This window comes from Neovison vison, chromosome 2 (assembly GCF_020171115.1).
Source record: "Neovison vison isolate M4711 chromosome 2, ASM_NN_V1, whole genome shotgun sequence".
In the NCBI taxonomy this organism is placed as follows: Eukaryota; Metazoa; Chordata; class Mammalia; order Carnivora; family Mustelidae; genus Neogale; species Neogale vison.
Genome location: NC_058092.1, coordinates 215,642,392 through 215,661,842, shown reverse-complemented (window position 1 = coordinate 215,661,842; position 19,451 = coordinate 215,642,392). Strand labels below are relative to the sequence as shown.

The 19,451-nt window shown below is 36.0% G+C and overlaps 1 protein-coding gene across 1 annotated transcript in view; it reads left to right on the top strand.

Moving 5' to 3' along the window:
* The window catches only part of CFAP43 (cilia and flagella associated protein 43), a 101,860-nt gene extending 84,344 nt beyond the window's left edge, over positions 1-17,516 (top strand). Inside the window, exons 30-38 of the mRNA XM_044240453.1 lie at positions 255-341; positions 1,796-1,884; positions 3,978-4,191; positions 5,322-5,434; positions 6,632-6,791; positions 13,230-13,394; positions 15,250-15,330; positions 16,223-16,376; positions 16,607-17,516. Of these exons, the coding sequence (XP_044096388.1) occupies positions 255-341; positions 1,796-1,884; positions 3,978-4,191; positions 5,322-5,434; positions 6,632-6,791; positions 13,230-13,394; positions 15,250-15,330; positions 16,223-16,376; positions 16,607-16,773 (1,230 nt within the window). The 3' untranslated portion in view covers positions 16,774-17,516. The remainder of the gene's footprint in view (positions 1-254; positions 342-1,795; positions 1,885-3,977; positions 4,192-5,321; positions 5,435-6,631; positions 6,792-13,229; positions 13,395-15,249; positions 15,331-16,222; positions 16,377-16,606) is intronic.
* The last annotated feature ends 1,935 nt before the right edge of the window (positions 17,517-19,451 follow it).

Below are 19,451 nucleotides of genomic sequence, written 5' to 3'. Positions count from 1 at the left end.
CTTGTGATCTCTGTCTGTCAAATGAATAAAATCTTTAAAAAAATACATTATATATAAAAAAGAAACAGGTGATTAGATGTTTTTTCTTTCAAAGTCTCCAACTGATGTATTTTCTGCTATAAATGTTATCTGTAATGGATATCTCACTGATACATTTATCTTGTATTAGGAAATTTCTTATTCTTAGTATCCCAGTATGTTTGTTTATCCTGAAAAAACTCAGTTCCAATTGCCTCCTCTTGATGTTATTATAGAACCAGACTTCAGAGGCCATCCAGAAAGCCAGAGAAGACCTTGATGTGTACAAGGAACACTATGACAACTTGTTGGCAGAAGACAAAGTGAGAACTTTTGTCTTACCCATTCACCAATGCAATAGTGTTGCTGCTTCAATTTAGGGAAGATTAAAAGGAATATAATTTAACTTCCTCATAGATTATATCCTGCTACAATTTTCAGTTATCAGTGAACTTCACTCTGAGCCATTGTATATTTCTGATAATCAGTGTGTAAAATAAATTTTTGTAACTTGTCTGGTTTAAATTTTCCTTTGTTCAGAAAAAGAGAGCACTCACCTAGACCTTAGGGCTTCTCAAACTTTAAGTTGCGGTCCCCACTAATTGGTCATGCAATCAATTTAGTAGGCTATGATCAGAATTTTTTAAAACAATTCCAGGGGCACCTGGGTGGCTCAGTAGGTTAAGCCTCTGCCTTCAGCTCAGGTCATGATCTCAGGGTCCTGGGATCAAGCCCCGCATCGAACCACGCATCGGGCTCTCTGCTCAGCAGGGAACCTGCTTCCCCCCACCTCTTTCTGCCTGCCTCTCTGCCTACTTGTGCTCTCTCTCTATCAAAGAAATAAAACCTTTAAAAAAATAAATGAAACTTAATTCCAACATAATTAATGTATGGTATTATATTAGTTTCAGATGTATAATATAATGATTCAACAATTCTAATATTGCTCAGTTCTATGCATTATGTATAGGTCATGATAAGTATATTCTTAATCCCCATCACCTATTTCACCTAATACCCCCCACCCACCTCCCCTGTGGTAACCATCAGTTTGTTCTCTATATTTAAGAGTATGGTTTTTCATACTCTTTTTTTCTTTGTTCATTTGTTTTCTTATTTCCATTTATAAGTGAATTCATTCATCTTTTTCTGACTGATCTACTTCACTTAGCATGATATCCTCTAGGTCCCTCTAGGTCCATTTGTTGTTGCAAATGACAAGATTTCATTCTTTTTATGGCTGAGTAATATGCCATCATATAATCTTTATCCATCCATCTATTAATGGGCACTTATATTGCTTCCAAAATTTGGCTACTATAAATAATGCTGCAGTAAACATGGGGGTACATATATCTTTTTGAATTAGTGTTTTCATATCCCTTGGGTTAATACCTAATAGTGGAATTATTGGATCATATGTATGACCAGTAGTTTTATAATGGAAAAAAACAGGATAGGAAAAAAAAATAATAGAATAGAATCCCTTGCATATTTTACTGGTAAATATTATTTTGTGAAAATTTTAGTTCTGAATGATTTCTAGAACCTTATATGAAATAATATTTGTAATTCACAGAGATACTTCCTATTCAAAATAAATCTTTAAAGATCCTTGCATAGCAAGTATGACCCTCAAATAAGTCTACTTTACAAACCAAATTTTCATGGATTTTTAAAATCAAAGTGATTCAGTCCTATATTTTGAAAAGTATTGTGAACAAAGAAAGGGCTTCTGAAAAGATTGCAATCCAAGCAATAATCTCTCTATCTTTAGGTTCTGGATCGCAGCTTTAAAAAAGAATTTTCTGAAATTCCCAGCCATCAGGTGGATACACTCTACAAACTTTTTAAACGCCGGCCAAGGTTTGTTTCTCCTTTACTATCATTTTTCCGAGAAAAAAAGTTCATAAATGAAGAGAAGTGTTGTTAGATTTTGGCTTTCAATCCCAACTAGATAGAAATATTCAGTGTAACATCTTTTATGTGAAAATGTTCAAGTGTCTTTATTATAACTCAGGGGTTTTTTAGACTATTCATACATCTTAAGGTAAACAATGAAGTAAAATAATTTCATTATTCAAAAAGTTAAGTATCTAAGTAAGCATTGTGCTATCATAGTCCTGTAAAAGTAATTCCTCTTAAAATATTGATGGTATACAGATCTATAGTTTTTCCCAAGGTGTGTTCTAGCAAATATGAGGCCCTTGTTGTATGAACTGGAATTACATGTAAAAGGCTACCAGGACAAAATGTGTTTGAGAAAATCCTGGGTTAAAAGAAAAGGTTAAATAGTTTACTAAAGAACTTCTCAGAACTTGTTTTTGGCCTTTGGATCATCAAGTATAAAAAATAGAGGGGCGTCTGGACGTCTCAGTTGGTTAAGCATCCGACACTTGATCTTGGCCCAGGTCGTGTGATTGAGCCCCAAGTCAGGCTCAGCATTGAGTGTAGAGCCTGCAGATTCTCTCTCTCGGGGTGCCTGGGTGGCTCAGTCATTAAGCATCTGCCTTCAGCTCATGTCATGATCCCATGATCATGAGCCCCACGTCGGGCTCCCTGCTCAGGGGAGCTTGATTCTCCCTCTCCTATTCCCCTGCTTGTGTTCCTTCTCTGTCTCTCTCTCTGTCAAATAAATAAACAAATCTTAAAAAAAAAATTCTCTCCCTCTCCCTCTGCCCCTCCCCGCTCCCACCCATGTACACATGCATGCTCTCTCTGCATATCACATGATTGTGTTCAAGACAAAGTTTGGAAAATGCCAATATAAATGATTGAAAATAACCATTATCAAAAAGCATCAAAAAATAATCAGGGTTTTTTATACTCAGAGTAGCATTAGAATTCATTTCACAGATTTCCAAAGTTTTACATACTCAGATTTCCGTAAATTCCAATGGAAGATAAGCTAGAAGCAATGGAATTCGTTACAAAGGTATAGGCTCATATTTGTCTAAGATACAAACTCATTCTCTCACTTTTAACAGGTTACACGCAACCCAGGAAATTCAACCTAAAACATGACTCATATCTTGGTTTCCCTATTTTTAAAGGAATGAGTCATAATAAGTCTTATGAAGAAAGAAACACTTCCCACATATTGGGAGGCAGCAGTGGAAAGAGCATAAGCTTTATTGTCAAACAGAATTAGCTTTAAATCCTAACTCTACCATCTATCAGACCTGTGGTCTTGGACCAATAGCTTCTCTCAGGCTTTCTTCATCTAGAGAAAGACGATAACAATAGTAACTTCACAGCAGATTGTAAAGCTTCCAGATAATAAGTGTCTGGTACAAATCCTTGGTTGGCTACATCTTTTTTTTTTTTTCTTAAAGATTTTTATTTATTTATTTGACAGAGAGAGATCACAAGTAGGCAGAGAGGCAGGCAGAGAGAGAGGAAGGGAAGCAGGCTCCCCGCAGAGCGGAGAGCCCCGATGCGGGGCTCAATCCCAGGACCCCGGGATCATGACCTGAGCTGAAGGCAGAGGCTTAACCCACTGAACCACCCAGGCACCCCGGCTACATCTTTAATGTAGATTTTAAAAGGTGCTTCTCCAGTTCAGTTTATATCAGAAATATTCCAGGCTACTCAGCTGCAAAAAGGATACTAGAAGTAAATATGTGGGACATAACCAGGGATTATCCACACTCCCCTGGGGCATTTACTTGCCTGCTTAAAATACACAGAAGGGAGATTTCTTTAGTGCAGGTAAAGCTGCCAGTGCTGACAACCGTCAGGGACATCAATAGGCCAGCCAAGGTCATGCCTGGGCATCCAGGGAGTATGGAAGGTCAAAGTGGGTGCTTTTCTCTTTGGAAAAATCCACCCACCAGCTTCCACTTGCCAAAAGAAAATGTCATACAATCTCATACTGATGCTAAGAGTTGTATAATTTAAGACTGATTTCTTGTGTGTGAGAATATGAAAGGATGATGGATTTTTATTGGTAATACCAGGATTCACAAACAAAAAATGCACTCAGATACGGCTGGTATTGTGCCTTTTGGAGAGCGACCAGAATCTGGGAAATTGAATAAGGATGCATTTGTCCAGTTAATGAAAGCCATGGATGACTTGGACAATATTAATAACATGCCCGAAGGCTTGGACCCCTCAGTCTGGGATCATTTCTGCGTGACCAGGCGAGCAAAAGTGGAAAATGAACAGAAAGTATATAATAACATTTTATTGTATTCCATTTCAATTTTATTTCACTTAGTGTACTAATATCAAATATGTAGTTTCTAGTGATCACAGCTTCCCGAAATGCTAATTATTTAGGTTTTCCTGCTAGGGTAGTAGTTAGTAAACTAGTAATAATAACGATGAGATAAAATATTAACCTTAATGGTATTGAGGGCTAAGTATAGGTGTATACTTACAAGCCCATGTTGTCCAAAATAGTTGCCCCTAGCCACATATGGTTATTATTTACTTAAAATAATGTAGCCAGTCCTGATTGAGACATGTTGTAAGTAGAAAATAGACATAGATTTAGCAGTCTTATTATGAAAAAGGAATGGAAATGTCTCGACATTTTTTTTATATTCATTACAGTTGAAACGATGTTTGGGATAAATTGTATTAAATAAAATATATTAGTGAAATTAGTTTCACCTGTTTCATTTCACTTTTTATGATGTGACTCCTGCAAAATTGAAAATTAAATATGTGGCTCGAATTTGTGGCTGACATTGTATTTCTCTTGGGCAGCACTGTCATAGACACAACTGCCTTTCTCTCTGCCCTGGTCTTGAGTTGTCCTCAGCCCTTTTTGCACACATTAGAATATATTTCACTGGAACTTACTTTATATTGCTAGGATATATATTTTTTTAATGTGGCAAATGTAACAATTTGAGAATGTATTAATTGGGAAAAGATTCATTCCTTTTGCTGTTCCTTGACCACCCTGGGCCTCCCCTCCCCCAAAATTCCCTAAATTCAGTGCCACAAAAATCCTGGCATATTTTTGCTCAGGAATCTATAATTTTATCATTTTATCTGAGATGATGAGAACAAATTATAAAATAAGACATAAGGAAAATTATATTTAGTTTTTAGTGAGAAGCAAATTGAATATTTTTTAAAATTTTCACAGAATGTGCCATGTAAATTTTAGGTACTGTATATTACATAATGGCAGGGATTTAAATTTTACTACTCTCATAGAAAAATGGACTTGTTAAGGCTTTGTAACTAAATAAAACATCTATGTTTTCTTAAGTTCTTTAAAATTAATATGCTTTTATCTCCAAAGCCCCATATGCTCTAAGATGGTTGTGGTTTGGTTCCTTCAGGTAAAGCAGAAAGCGGCTGGCTTAATGGAAATGATAACTTTCCTCCGGAGGAGAACAGAGGATGATGAGAAGTTGCAACAGGAAATTGAAAAAGTGTTACATGAACAGATGGTGTAATTTGAACTTTTCATTCATTTACACAGAGTCTAAGCTAGGGCTAAGTTAGTTTGTATTGTCATGGGGGGAGAAAGCCTACTTGCTGCACGGACTGGTCTCTCTTGCTGGGCTTCATAAATTTTTTGAAAAAGTGCATTTTGTTACAAAAGACCTTGCTTGAGAATGGAACTTACCTGTAGGTTCCATTGCTCTTATTAGAAAGAGGCAAGTTTGGGGAAAACCTTACTGTTTTTTAATCTGCTCCTTCCACATACATACAGTACAAAGAATTTGTTTCTGCTAGTCGGCACTTTCAGGCTCAAGACACACAAGCAAACTCTGTGGAAAATTAAGCAGGTATCCAAGAAATTCCCATATAGGCAACTAACCAGCGAATATCTTTTTCTTTAAGAGAGCTTGTATTTTGTTGAATGATTGGCATACTGTTCTAAGTTTTGCTTCACTTTTTCCATTTTTGTAGCCACCTTGATAAATGCTTCTCTGGTGTTTCCAAATTCATCATTATACATCATCCTCAAACTTAGGCTCTTAGGAGGAACAGGACTTAGCCAGAAATAGATATAAGTAGCATACAGATTAAACATTGTTAACAAAATATCAGAAGTCAATATATAAAGTAGGAACTTCGGGGTGTCTGGGTGGCTCGGTGGTTTAAGCCTCTGCCTTCGGCTCGGGTCATGATCTCAGGGTCCTGGGATCGAGCCCCACATCGGGCTCTCTTTTCAGCAGGGAGCATACTTCCTCCTCTCTCTTTCTCTGCCTGCCTCTCTGCCTACTTGTGATCTCTGTTTGTCAAATAAATAAATAAAATCTTAAATAATAATTACCTTAAATAATAAAAAAAAGTCAGAACTTCAATAGCTGTGTTATTTGGTAACATCTCAATTTTTTTCCACTTACAACCAAAGTTATATTAATTTTTTCTTAATCATAAAGTGAAACTTTGTGACTGCATTTCTGTCCATGCCATTCTTTGAGCAGCCCAAGTGTAATTCCATATCAACAAGATGAGGTATCATAGAGACCTCCAAGAAATCTCATCATCAGGAAAAGATATTCTGCATTTATCTCCAGCAGGTTTTCCTTCAGCTTAAGTTTGAAATTCAAGTTTGAATTTTTGGTTCTCAAATAATAGATGAAGTTTGAAATAGAAGTATATTACAACTACTTACTTTGAAGTTTTTTCAATGTAGATTACAGGAAGAAAAAGTGAGATTCCAGCTGAATTTGACAATCCAAGTTCTCCTTAAACAAGGACAAGTGGAGCTGGAAAATTTTCAGTTATTGCTGGAGTATCCTGATGCAATTCTTATCAACAAGAGCATAATTGAAGACTTGAATTCTGTGATTCGGGTAATTATCACTTTTTTAAAAGATTTTATTTATTTGACAGACAGAGATCACAAGTAGGCAGAGAGGCAGGCAGAGAGGGAGGGGGAAGCAGGCTCCCCACTGAGCAGAGAGCCCGATGCAGGGCTTGATCCCAGGACCCTGGGATCATGACCTGAGCTGAAGGCAGAGGCTTTAATCCACTGAGCCACCCAGGCGCCCCATAATTATCATTTTTTAAGAAGAAAGCCAACATATAACCTGCTGTACCAAATTTGTTCATTATTCTTCCATTACCATGATAAATCATTTTCATTCAGTTAAATCAGTGTTTCCTAACTCTGGCTGTACATTAGAGTCACCCGAAGAACTTTACAAATGTGTCCAGGCCCTACCCTGAGGCATGGTATTTTTAAAAAGCCTCCCAGATGATTCTAAGGTATAAGAAGTTCAGCACTACAAAGTTAAATTTTCATTCTAATGTGCCATCATTTTGTTAAGCTCAATCTAATTATCTAATGATAATTTTAGATAAGTTTAGCTCACTGATTTCAAACCTTGCTTATTTTCTAATATAAGCATTTAATGTTATAAATTTGTCTCTAAGCATGATTGTAGTTGTATTATGCAAATTTTGATATTTTGTGTTTTCATTTTCTTTCCATTTAAAATATTTTCTAATTTCCCATGTAACTTCCTTTTAGACTTTATGGGTTATTTAGAAATGTTATTTAATTTCCAAATATTTGGGGATTTTGTACTGTTTGGGAATTACATGCTAATGTTGCCATACCTTTTACTTTTATAAATACTCCAAGCCCACAAAATACTGTCGTCATTTTTGCTTTAGATAATTATCTTTTAGAGTAATGAAAAATAAGAAGAAAGCATGTTCAATTTTCTTTCATTTTCACTATTTCAAGAGATCTTCTTTGTGCAGAGTAAAGTGTTTCTTATACCATATATCTTCTGCTTAAAGAACTTCTTTTAACTGAATTGCAAGTTTGCCTGTATTAAATTCTCCTGAGTTTTTCTTTGTCTGAAATTGTCTTTGATTTACCTTCATTGTTGATAGTTTGCTAGGTTCCCTGGACTGGCAGGGGGTTTTTTTTCTCTTTTTTCCTCATTCTTTTCACCTTAAATGTGTTCATTTTCTTCTGACTAACTGAGTTTCTGACAAGAAGTCTACTCTGTATTTTTAAATCTTTGTTCCTCTTAATGTAATATGTCTTCCTTTGGGCTTTTCTCTTTATCTTGGTTTTCAGCAGTTTGAATATATGCCTAGGAGTGTGTGTATGGGTATACAATCCTTTTAACATGCTGTTGAATTTAGTTTGCTAATATTTTATTGAGGACTTATGCATCTGTTTTCATCAGGGATACGAGCCTGTAATTTTCTTTTCTTGTGGTGTCCTTGTCTGACTTTGACATCAGGGTAATGCTGGTCTTGTAGTATGAGTTTGGAAGTGTTCATTCTCTTATATTTCTTTAAGGAGCTTGAGAAGGATTGGTATTAATTCTTCTTTGAATATTTGGTAGAATTCACCAGTGAAGCCTTCTGGTCTTGGGTTTTTTATTTTGTTGGAAGGTTTTATTCAGATTCAATATTTAGTTAGTATATTTTATTCAGATTTTCTGTTACTCTTTGAGTCAGTTTTTGTGGTTTGTGTATTTCTAGAATGTTTCACCTAATTTTATCTAATCTGTTGGCATACAATTGTTCAGAGTAATCTGTTATTTAATATATTATATAAAATATATAATCTGTTATAATCTTATTAAATGCTGTAAGGTTAGTAGTAATGTCCTTGATTTTATTTCTGATTTTAGAAAATTGAGTCTTTTCTCCTTTTTCTGATTCTAGCTGAAGGTTTGTCAATTTTGACTTCAAAGATTTTGGTCTCATTCATTCTCTATGTTTTTCTCCTATTTTCTATTTCATTTATCTCTAATCTTCTATCTCCTTCCTTCTACTGGCTTTGAGTTAAGTTTGGTCTTCTTTTGATGATCCTATAAGGTATAACATTAGATTATTGACTTGAGATCATTTTCCTTTTTTAACATAGGTGCTTATAGCTATAAGTTTCCCTCTGAATACTGGTTTTGATGAATCTCATAAGTTTTGGTATATTATGTCTTCATTTTCATTCATTTCAAAGTATTTTCTGTTATCCTTTGTGACTTCTTCTTTGACCGATTATTTCTAAATGTGTCATTTAATTTCTACATATTCTGTGAACATTCCTCTTTTCTTACTGTTATTGATTTCTAGTTCTATTACCTTGTGGTCACAACAAATGTTTTATATGATTTCAATCTTCTAAAATTTATTAGGATTCATTTTATGACCTAACATATGGTCTATACTTGAGAATGTTCCATTTGCAATTGCAAAGAATGTGTATTCTGCTATTATTGTGTGTCTGTTCTATGTCTTTTAGGTCTAATTAGTTTATAATGTTGTTTAAATCCTCTATTTCCTTACTGATATTCTGTAGATTTGTTCTACTCATTATTGAAAGTGGGATGGAAATCTCCAGTTATTATTATGCAACCATTTCTCCTTCAATTCTATTGGGTTTTGCTTCATATATTTGGGGGCTCTGTTTTTAGTGCATATGTGTTTATAATTGCTATATCTTCTTGAAGATCAGCAAATAATGTGCTTGTGTGGTATTAGTATAGCCACCCCAGCAATCCTTTGATTACAATTTGCATAGATGGTATCTTTCCATCCTTTCATTTTCAAGTTATTTGTTTCACTGAATCGAAAGTGAATCTCTTCTAGACAGAATATCATTGGATCCATTAATCCATTGTGCCTATCTCTGCCTTTTACTTATAGAGTTTAATCCATTTACATTTAAAGTAGTTGCTAGTAAAAAAAAAAAGGAACTTAACTATTTTATTATTTGTTTTCTATCATATTTTCTGGTTCCTCAATCCCTCCATTATTGTATTGTTTTATATATAGTTGATTTTTTTGCAGAGTACCATTTTGATCCCCTTGTCTTTTACTTTTCCATATACATTGTAATTGTTTCCTTAGTGGCTACTATGGGAATTACAATTCACATCTTAGGGTTGGTTTTTTTTTTTTTTTTAAGATTTTATTTATTTATTTGACAGAGAGAGAGAGATCACAAGTAGGCAGAGCAGCAGGCGGGGGGGGGGGGAGCAGGCTCCCCCAGAGCCTGATGTGGGGCTCGATCCCAGGACCCTGAGATCATGACCTGAGCCGATGAGCACCCAGGTGCCCCACATCTTAGTTTTATGGCAAACTAATTCAAATAAACACCAACTTAGTTTCACTAGTATATAAGACTCTACTCCAGTACAATTCTGTCCCTCCCCTTTTCTGTTGTTGTTGTCACAAATTATATCTTTATGCATTATATGTCCATTAACATAGATTTATTATTACTGTTTGGTGCATTTTTCTTTTATATCATAGAGGAAAAAGGAGTACTTATAAACAAAGAATACAATAATACTGACTTTTATATATACCTGTAGAGTTGCATTTTAAATTTAGCTTTTTGGGGGCGCCTGGGTGGCTCAGTTGGTTGGACAACTGCCTTCGGCTCAGGTCATGATCCCAGAGTGCCAGGATCGAGTCCCGCATTGGTCTCTCAGCTCCACAGGGAGTCTGCTTCTCTCTCTGACCTTCTCCTCGCTCATGCTCTCTCTCACTGTCTCTCTCTCAAATAAATAAATAAAATCTTAAAAAAAAAATGAAATAAAATAGGGATGCCTGGGTGGCTCAGTTGGTTAAGCAGCTGCCTTCGGCTCAGGTCATGATCCCAGCGTCCTGGGATCGAGTCCCACATCGGGCTCCTTGCTTGGCAGGGAGCCTGCTTCTCCCTCTGCCTCTGCCTGCCATTCTGTCTGCCTGTGCTCGCTCTCTTTCCCTCTCTCTCTCTGACAAATAAATAAAATCTTTAAAAAATATATAAAAATAAAATAAATTTAGCTTTTTTTTTTTTTTTTCTTCTTATGACTTTGAGTTACTGTTTAGGGCCTTTTGATTTCAGGTTGAAGGACTCCTTTTAGCATTTCTGATACAGCAGGTCTACTAATGAGGAATTCCATCAGCTTTATTTTCTTAGAGTATCTTAAATTCTCCTTCATATTTTGTTGTTAGTGTAAATGCAAAAATCATTATCAAAAATGCTGATGGATTCAATGTGAATAATAAAGAGAAGGATCAATAATAAATTTTAAAATGTTGGCTTTTGAACAACTGAATAGATGATAGTGTCATTAACTGACACAAGAACAACTAGGGGTACGTAGCTTTGGCTGGGACATAAAGAGTTTTAGGCTTTGTTAAATTTGAGATGCATGTAAAACATTCTAATGGAGGGTCACTTGGGTAACTTGAGCTCTTGACTTCAGCTCAGGTCATGATTTCAGGGTCATGGGATCACGCCCCACATCTGGCTCCCTTCTCAGTGAGGAGTCTGCTGGAGATTCTCTTTTTCCCTTTCACTCTGCCCTTCCCCCTCTCATGCATGCTCTCTCTTTCTCTCCCTCTCTTTCAAGTAAGAAATAAATTTTTTAAAAAGCCATTCCAGTTGAAATATCAACTGGACAGAATTTTGAGCTGAGATATAAATTTAGAAGTATTCTAGATACAGATCACATACAGATAACTACATATGAATTATTACATAGAGATATTTACATATGAATAATTTAAGCCATGAACATGCTTGAGACCAGCTAGGAATGGGACTTTGGCCAATGTCCAAAGTCCAACTCTGATAGATCTAGCAGAGAAGGAGTCAAGTAATAAAACTGAGAAAGAGTTGCCAATGAAGGAGGAAACCTGAAAACTATGAGAGAAATGGCTCCAAGGACAACGAACTCATGCACTATGTTAGTTACTTGACAAGAGCAGTCTCAGTGGAAAGTTGGGGCAGGTCAATTGGCTATTGTTGAAGAAATAATATGAAGTGAGGTTGTAGAGATGGTAACTATAAATAAATCTTGGGAAAAAAAGTTGACTGAAAGGAGAACAGAAAGGAGATGTGGTAGCTCTACAGCAATATTTTCTAACCTTGGCGCTGCCAACATTTTGGGTCAGATGATTATTTGTTGTGGAGAGATGTCCTGTGTATTGCATAAAGTTTAGTACCACCCCTGGCCTCTTCCCTCTAGATGCCAGTAGCAACACCTCCCTCCAATTATGTCAACCAAAAATTTCTGCAAACATAATCTTAATTTCCTATGGTAGGGCAGTATCTCCAACATTTGAGAAATACTACCCTAGAGAAATGCTTGAACTTAGGATGTTGGAGTTGTGACCTACAACAAGATCCCCCAAGGGTATAATTGTGGGATTTGGGTGTCTAAGTGAGATGGATATCATTGAAAGTGAGTAATTCAAGGAACTGAGAGGCTCAGCAGTGATCAGAAGATGGAAATAATTTTTAAAAAGAGTAACAGGTGGTGTGGTATAATATAATGGCATGAACTTCAAAAAGCTAAGTTTTTGAAGAAGAAAGATATAAAATGTTGACTGATGGAACTCATAAAATTTATTTTAGAGACATAAGAGTTTCACTAATAGCAATCTGGGAGAACAACTTCATGAAAATATTCCTGAACTTCATGTAGTCAATTTGAAGTGAAGTGCAAAAATCTGGGTGTTTAAATATATTTAATCTACTCAATTTTATATATTTAAAAAATTTTTTTTGCTTTTCCACTAGCTACCAACCAGATACTGTTGTGCCTAGCTGCATTAAACTACAGTCCTTTGTCTATACTGTCAGAAAGGCAGGGGTAGGGGTATAAACACATACAGACTGGTAGATAAGTGATGGCAAAAAGTTTCTGCCTAATTATTGACATATAAAGTAAACTGGCTATGCCATTGAGATGTATTTTATAATCCTTTCTGTTTTGGCCTATCAGCTTCTTAGTGATCAGTAATTTTTTTTTTAGTTTTTTTAAGATTTTTAAAAATTTATTTGACATAGAAAGAGAGAGATCACAAGTAGGCAGAGAAGCAGGCTCCCTGCTGTGCAGAGAGCCATGTAGGGCTTAATCCCAACCTGAGCTGAAGGCAGAGGCTTTAACCCACTGAGCCACCTAGGCGCCCCAGATTAGTAATTCTTTAATATCTGCTACACTTTTAAAAAGAAGGGGTACCTAGATCAGGCTGATTCATCATTTCAGCTCAGGGTCGTGAAATCCAATTTTGAGTGGGGCTCCATGCTGGCCATGAAGCCTGCTTAAGGTTCTCTCTCCTTCTCCCTCTGCTCCCCCCTACTCAGGCATGTACTCCTTCTCCTCAAAATAAATAAATAAATAATAATAATAATAAATTTTTTTAAAAAGATAGAATTACTTCCGTGATTCCAAGTGTTTCCTAAGAAGAGCATTCAGTTTCAGATATTCTGTATTCTGTATGCAGAGTCCTATGAATATCAAAATGTACTTTCTTTTTTCAAGACTCAAGGACAAAAGAAAGTTGCTAGCATGATGGAAAGTAAAGATGTCCACAAAGGAATATTTCAAATTGAGTGGGAACATAGGAAAATGGAGATGGAAATGGAAGATCTAAATCAGAAGGCTTGGGATATTCAGATGCTGTTTTTTTCAAGAGATCGTCAAAAGGTGAGTTCTCCCTGCCTCACTATATAATTTTAATTTCATTCATTAATGTTTTCTTTCATTCAAACAGTGTTTAATAAGATGCTTCTGCAGTATCAAGCACATTATAAGCCAGTGGTTTTTCTCCATGTGTCTACAAATTCTTCGTCTTCTGAGGATTTCCTAATTGTCAAATCTAGTGGTCTCAGCCCCAGTCATCACCATCCCTCAACTCTTGGTAGCATTTGACCACCTTAATTGCCCAACACTCTGACTTTTATCAATCCTGTTTTCTACTATTTTTCTTCCAACATGTCAGGCCACTCTGCCTCTTTCACTGAATTTTCTTTTGCTTCTAGCCCCCCACCCCTTTTTAAAGAGTTATTTATTTATTTAAGAGTGAGAGAGGGGACAAGTGGGAGGGGGAGAGGGAGAGAGAATCTCAAGCAGACCCTGCACTGAGTGGGGAGCCCCACTTGGGGCTTAATCTCACAACCTAGAGATCACTACCTGAGTCAGATGTTCAACTGACTATGCCACCCTGGTGCCCCCTAACTCTTAACTATAACTATCCTTTATGATCCTGCCTTTTGCTCTGTTTCCTTCCATGCCCTCTCCTTTAATGATGTCAATTTTTCTAACTTCAGTGATCACTTCTAAAAGACTGATCCAAATTCTCTGTTCCTGATCTCCCTCAAGCTCTATTTCTACATTCCCTTTTCCCAACACCAACCCTTCTTAATGTGCTTATTTCTGTTCTTTTCAACCCCTTACTCAGGCTTATAGTTGTAGTCATCTTTTTCCCCCTCTCCCATCTTCGAAGTCTTGCCTAGTTGATCTGCTTAATCCCTCATTCTTTGACCCCACTGCCATTAGCCTGGCTCAGTTTTTCTTTTCCATGATTTAGACTATTGTATAATAATCCAGCTGGGGGCACCTGGCTGGCTTAGTGGGAATAACATGCAGCTCTAGATCTCAGGGTCATAAGTTCAAGCCCCAAGTTGGGTGTAGAGATCACTAAAAAAAATAAACTTTTACAAAAAAAAAAAAAAACAGAACAAAAAAAACCCTCTTATCTGGTCTCTTGACCTTTGGACTCTTACTTATCTATACTATATGTTGCTATCAGATTAATACTGATGTTCAGCCCTGATAACCTTACTACTCAGCTCAAACATTTTAAACTGCAACCTCTTACCTAGCAAATGAGTTATGAAATTTTTAGGTGGGTGATCTGCATCCTTCAACTAACTTTTCAAATTCATTCCCACTGTTCCTCACATTAGTATTCTCAAAACAAACTGATTAATATTTTCTCAGATTTTACCTCTGTGCCTTTGCTCCTTACTGGTTCTTCAATCTGAAATCTTCCCTTACATTTTTCACATCCCAAGTCTATTTTTCAAGGTCTAGTTTAAATGCCACCTGCTCTAAAAGCCTCTGGATTTTCCTAGTCCAGAAAAACCGCATCCTTTTCCAAACCACCTTTGAATTTGCATGTCATTTTACATATTTACTGGCAACTAATCATATCTACATGCTTTTTTCTTTTGAAAGCTAAAGTCATGTTATCTATCTTTGTTTCTCCCTTAGTATCTTTAACTAGAACAGTATTAATATAGGGCTCAAATGAGACACTTAATAAATATTTGGGGAGTTGAATAAATGAGAAAATAAACTCCAGGCATTTGTGATTATTAAAATACAAGTGAGTGTATCAATAGCTAAATACAAGTAAACATTATGGCATGAAAGTCAAATCAATCTTAGATAATTTTTATGATAATGGTAACTTTGAAAACTAAGAATGTTTTATAAAGTTGTCTATTGAAAGAGTAAAGTATCTTACATATTTTGTGGGGTCTTTTTCTTCTCCAAGTACCTAAATGAACCAAACTATGAGACTCTGATTGCCATTCAGATTGGAATAATGGAGCAAACCATTGCTGTTTTAGAGAAGGTAGGTCTCAAAGATATTGTTCATTATAATCCCAACAGTTGTGAATTATTTGAACAAAGTAGTAGTACTCTAAGTCATGTATTCAGACAGAACCTAATAAAACCGTGGTCCACTATTGACATTCAGGATCTAATTAGAGGTCCTAAAATAGTATCTTTGCAACCATAACAAGTATGGTAGACTGAAGTACTTCTTTTACTATTAGAATTAATCCCTTGGGAGATATCTGAGTATACATGAATTTCTAATTTTACATTAAGTTGTGATTTATGTAACAGAAGTGTTGATAGTCTTTCTTTGGCTTTGTAAAGCCTTTGTTTTTTCATTACTGCTTAAGAAATGCTCAGGGGACGCCTGGGTGGCTCAGTTGGTTAAGCAGCTGCCTTTGGCTCAGGTCATGATCCCAGCGTCCTGGGATCGAGTCCCACATCAGGCTCCTTGCTTGGCAGGGAGCCTGCTTCTCCCTCTGCCTCTGCCTGCCACTCTGTCTGCCTGTGCTTGCTCTCGCTTCTCTCTCTATGACAAATAAATAAAATTAAAAAATCTTTAAAAAAAAAAAAAAGAAAGAAATGCTCAGTTTAAAAAAAAAGAAAGAAATGCTCAGTTTAGCTTGTATAACATATATAAGATGGAAAAAAGTAATCTCAAGGCTTTCTATTTTTTTAATCTCTCATTTTTAAGAATATACAAGATTTTTTCAAAAATTTCATATTAAAATACCATTCTATCTTTAAACAATTTAGTTACTATGTTCAAGCATTATATTAGGCAATAGGGATATGGGGATAAGATGGTATCTTGATGATAATAAATTTAAGTTAAAAAATAATCTTTGTAAAAATACTTTTTTTCAAAATTATTTTTGTGGGGTGTCATGGGAACAAAATCTCAGACCCACAAAAAGAATGTGGAAAATTGCAAAAAACTACTTAAAAAACTGGGAAGATACAGCAATCAAAAAGATGTAGCAAATTATACTCTAAGCTGCAATTTACGAGAAGAATTGGTGGCTGTCTCAGAGAGAAAAGACATCTGTAATGCAATAGGTAAGAATATTTTTTCTTTACTCAACTGTTGGTCTCTTTGGTGACTAATATAAAATAATAAAAAAAAAAAATTCAAAAAAATAGTAATCACTATTCCTGAAATCTGGTTAGTAGTTATAAAGCTACCAGCATTTCTTCCAAATATTTAATTGATTCTGAATTCTATTTCTATAATTTGAAAGTATAGATGATAATCCAACTAATTCTTTCCTCCTTCATTTTTGGGGTAGGGTCTAAACTGACTTGTGAAAAGATTGCCAAAGAACGATATGAAAACATGATGCAACACCAAAAGCTAACAAAAATTGCAAAACAACAAGCTGAACAGATTTCAATACTGCAGGCTGAAGTTGAACGATTAAGGATGAAAACATTTCCTGCTCTTGTTCAAATATAAAAATGCTGGTGGGAAACACAAGGCAATCAATCATTTAAAAAATAATTTCATTTTATTAAAATGATTTCTTTTTCCCCATATCAGGAAATTTAAGTAGAGCTGCTTCTTAGTTGCACATTTTTAATAGCAAATTATTTAATTTTAACCTTAATCGTTATAAAAATGTGTCTTGCGTGAACGTGTAAAATATCATGAATTGTTTTCATTCAAGAATTAACTGAAAATATTCAAGATGTATGTATGTCTCTATTACTCATTTAGTCTTAGTTTTTGTCATAAAGACAAAAAATTCTTCGCTACTCCTGGCATTTCTAATTTTATAAAATTACCAGAAAACTTAAGAGTTAATGGATGACTTTGATATTTTTTTCTATATTTCTCAAGTTTTCTTCAGCAGAAAAAATATAATCAGAAAAAAATTTCTCAGAACATTTAGGACATTTCTCAGAACACTTCTTCCCAATTCTAGCAATGAGAACAAAGTGAACCATTTCCTTTTACTAAGCCTTAAATCATTTGAAAAGTACAACATATTTTTTCTGCATAAACATAACATAGTCTTCTACATTGCATATTCTTTGTAATACATGATGATAATTAAACAATGAAAAGATTAAATGTTCAGAAAACTGCTTCCCCCTTCCATAGCCTGTGAACTGCTACATTCCAAGATGATACCATCAGGTTCATTGACCAGTCCTTAACAATCTTTTCACATGTCATGGTCTCATTCTTCTGAAATTTGTGAATTAAATGTAAAGTGTAATCTGCAACAGCATATTCAGTGTGCGTAGGTGTAGGTAAAGCAAGAGAGCTATTATCATAAAAAAGCTTCTATTTAGAAAAAAAAATCTTTAAGATATTTAAAATATTCTAGAGACTGCTCAGGTAGTACCATAATTGATCCCCCATATACTGATAAATGCTGGATGGGAATGTAAGAGAAGTGATAGGCCCAACATCACTTTTGATGGCCCTCCTTAGTACCAGAATGACTCCTCAAGTAGTCAGTTTGGCTGATTCAGCAGACAAGTGCCCACTGGTAACATTCTCTACATCCTGGAGCCTTCAAAATTATCTTTGAGAAGGTGATTGTGGGGGTGGGAGCCTGGACCCAAGGGTGAAGTGTGTGAAGAGTACAAATGCTTTGTACTTAGGATGAGATCATCAAAGTTCTCTGTCCTGCTGGTTTGAGTCAATCAAGATTCTGCTAGGTGTTTTTTTCCTCTCCATTTTTTCTGGTGATATAAATTCCAGATGACCAGGATTGGTTGCCTTATTAGGCTCCATTTGCTAACAGTCAATGCCACAAATTTCTCCGTGGATTCCTAGATCTTAACAGCCTATGTAATTTTTTAAAACTTTTTTATAAACATGTAATGTATTATTGGCCCCAGGGGTACAGGTCTGTGAATCGCCAGGTTACACATTTCACAGCATTCACCATAGCACATACCCCCAATGTCCATAACCCCACCACCCTATTAACAGCCTATGTAATTTCTATTTCTTAGTGGCTACCCTGGGAGACTCTGACAATTCAAGCTTTTTGCTTTGAGACATGGATAGAGTGGAGGTTAGCAGAAATCTCTTGTCTGCAAGCTATATTCTACTAGCAGCACTTTTCAACAGAAGATATCTTCTGGTTTCGGGGGTTGGTTTTGGAAGGGCACCTGGGTCATTCACACCAACTCACTCTTGATACTGTCCATGGTACTGATTCCTCTCAGCTTCCGCTGAACTAACAGCAATTGTATTTTTATAGTTCTTTAAATTATATTAAATAGTAAGATAATTAACTGGGTCAAATATAGCATGGTTCTTTTTTTTTTTTTAAAGATTTTATTTATTTATTTGACAGACAGAGATCACAAGTAGGCAGAGAGGCAGGCAGAGAGAGAAGGAAGCAGGCTCCATGCCAAGCAGAGAGCCCGATGCGGGGCTCGATCCCAGGACTCCGAGATCATGACCTGAGCCGAAGGCAGAGGCTCAAACCACTGAGCCACCCAGACGCCCCATAGCATGGTTCTTAATAGAGCTCTCTTGCTGGGTTGCTTGGTTTCAATTCCTGGCTCTGCCACTTGAGCTTTAAATAACTATTTAGTTATTAAATAACTATCTTAAATTTTCTCATCTTTAAAATTGGGATGCCAATAATTTTAATACTCAAATGAGTTAACATAATTTGTAAACTGGCACAAAGCAGTTGCTAAGTGGTAGCCTTCATTTTTGTGAATAAAAATATAGTATCCAGTTATTTTTAAAACAAATGCATCCCATTAAATAGAGGTGAAATTCAACAGAAATTATAAAAAAAGGGTCCTGCCTCATGGGCATCTTGAGCATTAAACTTTCCCGAAAGCCTGATCCATGTTCCATGAACCATCTCCTGTTGCAGGAGTGTCCACTGTGCTGCTAGAGCCCTTAGCACCCAGTCAGTGCTTTGGAAATGTCCACTACTATGTCCCCAACTGCTCTCCCCAACTCTCCCAGAACTCGAGTCCCACTGATGCTATAGTTCCTCCAGGTGGACATGTGAGGGTGACTCCAGGGGATGTGCTAATCAACAATAAGTAGCTGCAAACAAATACCAGCACCATCACTAGGGAAACCACTTCCCACGCCACATAAACTTTGTACAATATAGCAGCCCGAAACACAGCCTTATGAAAGTGGCT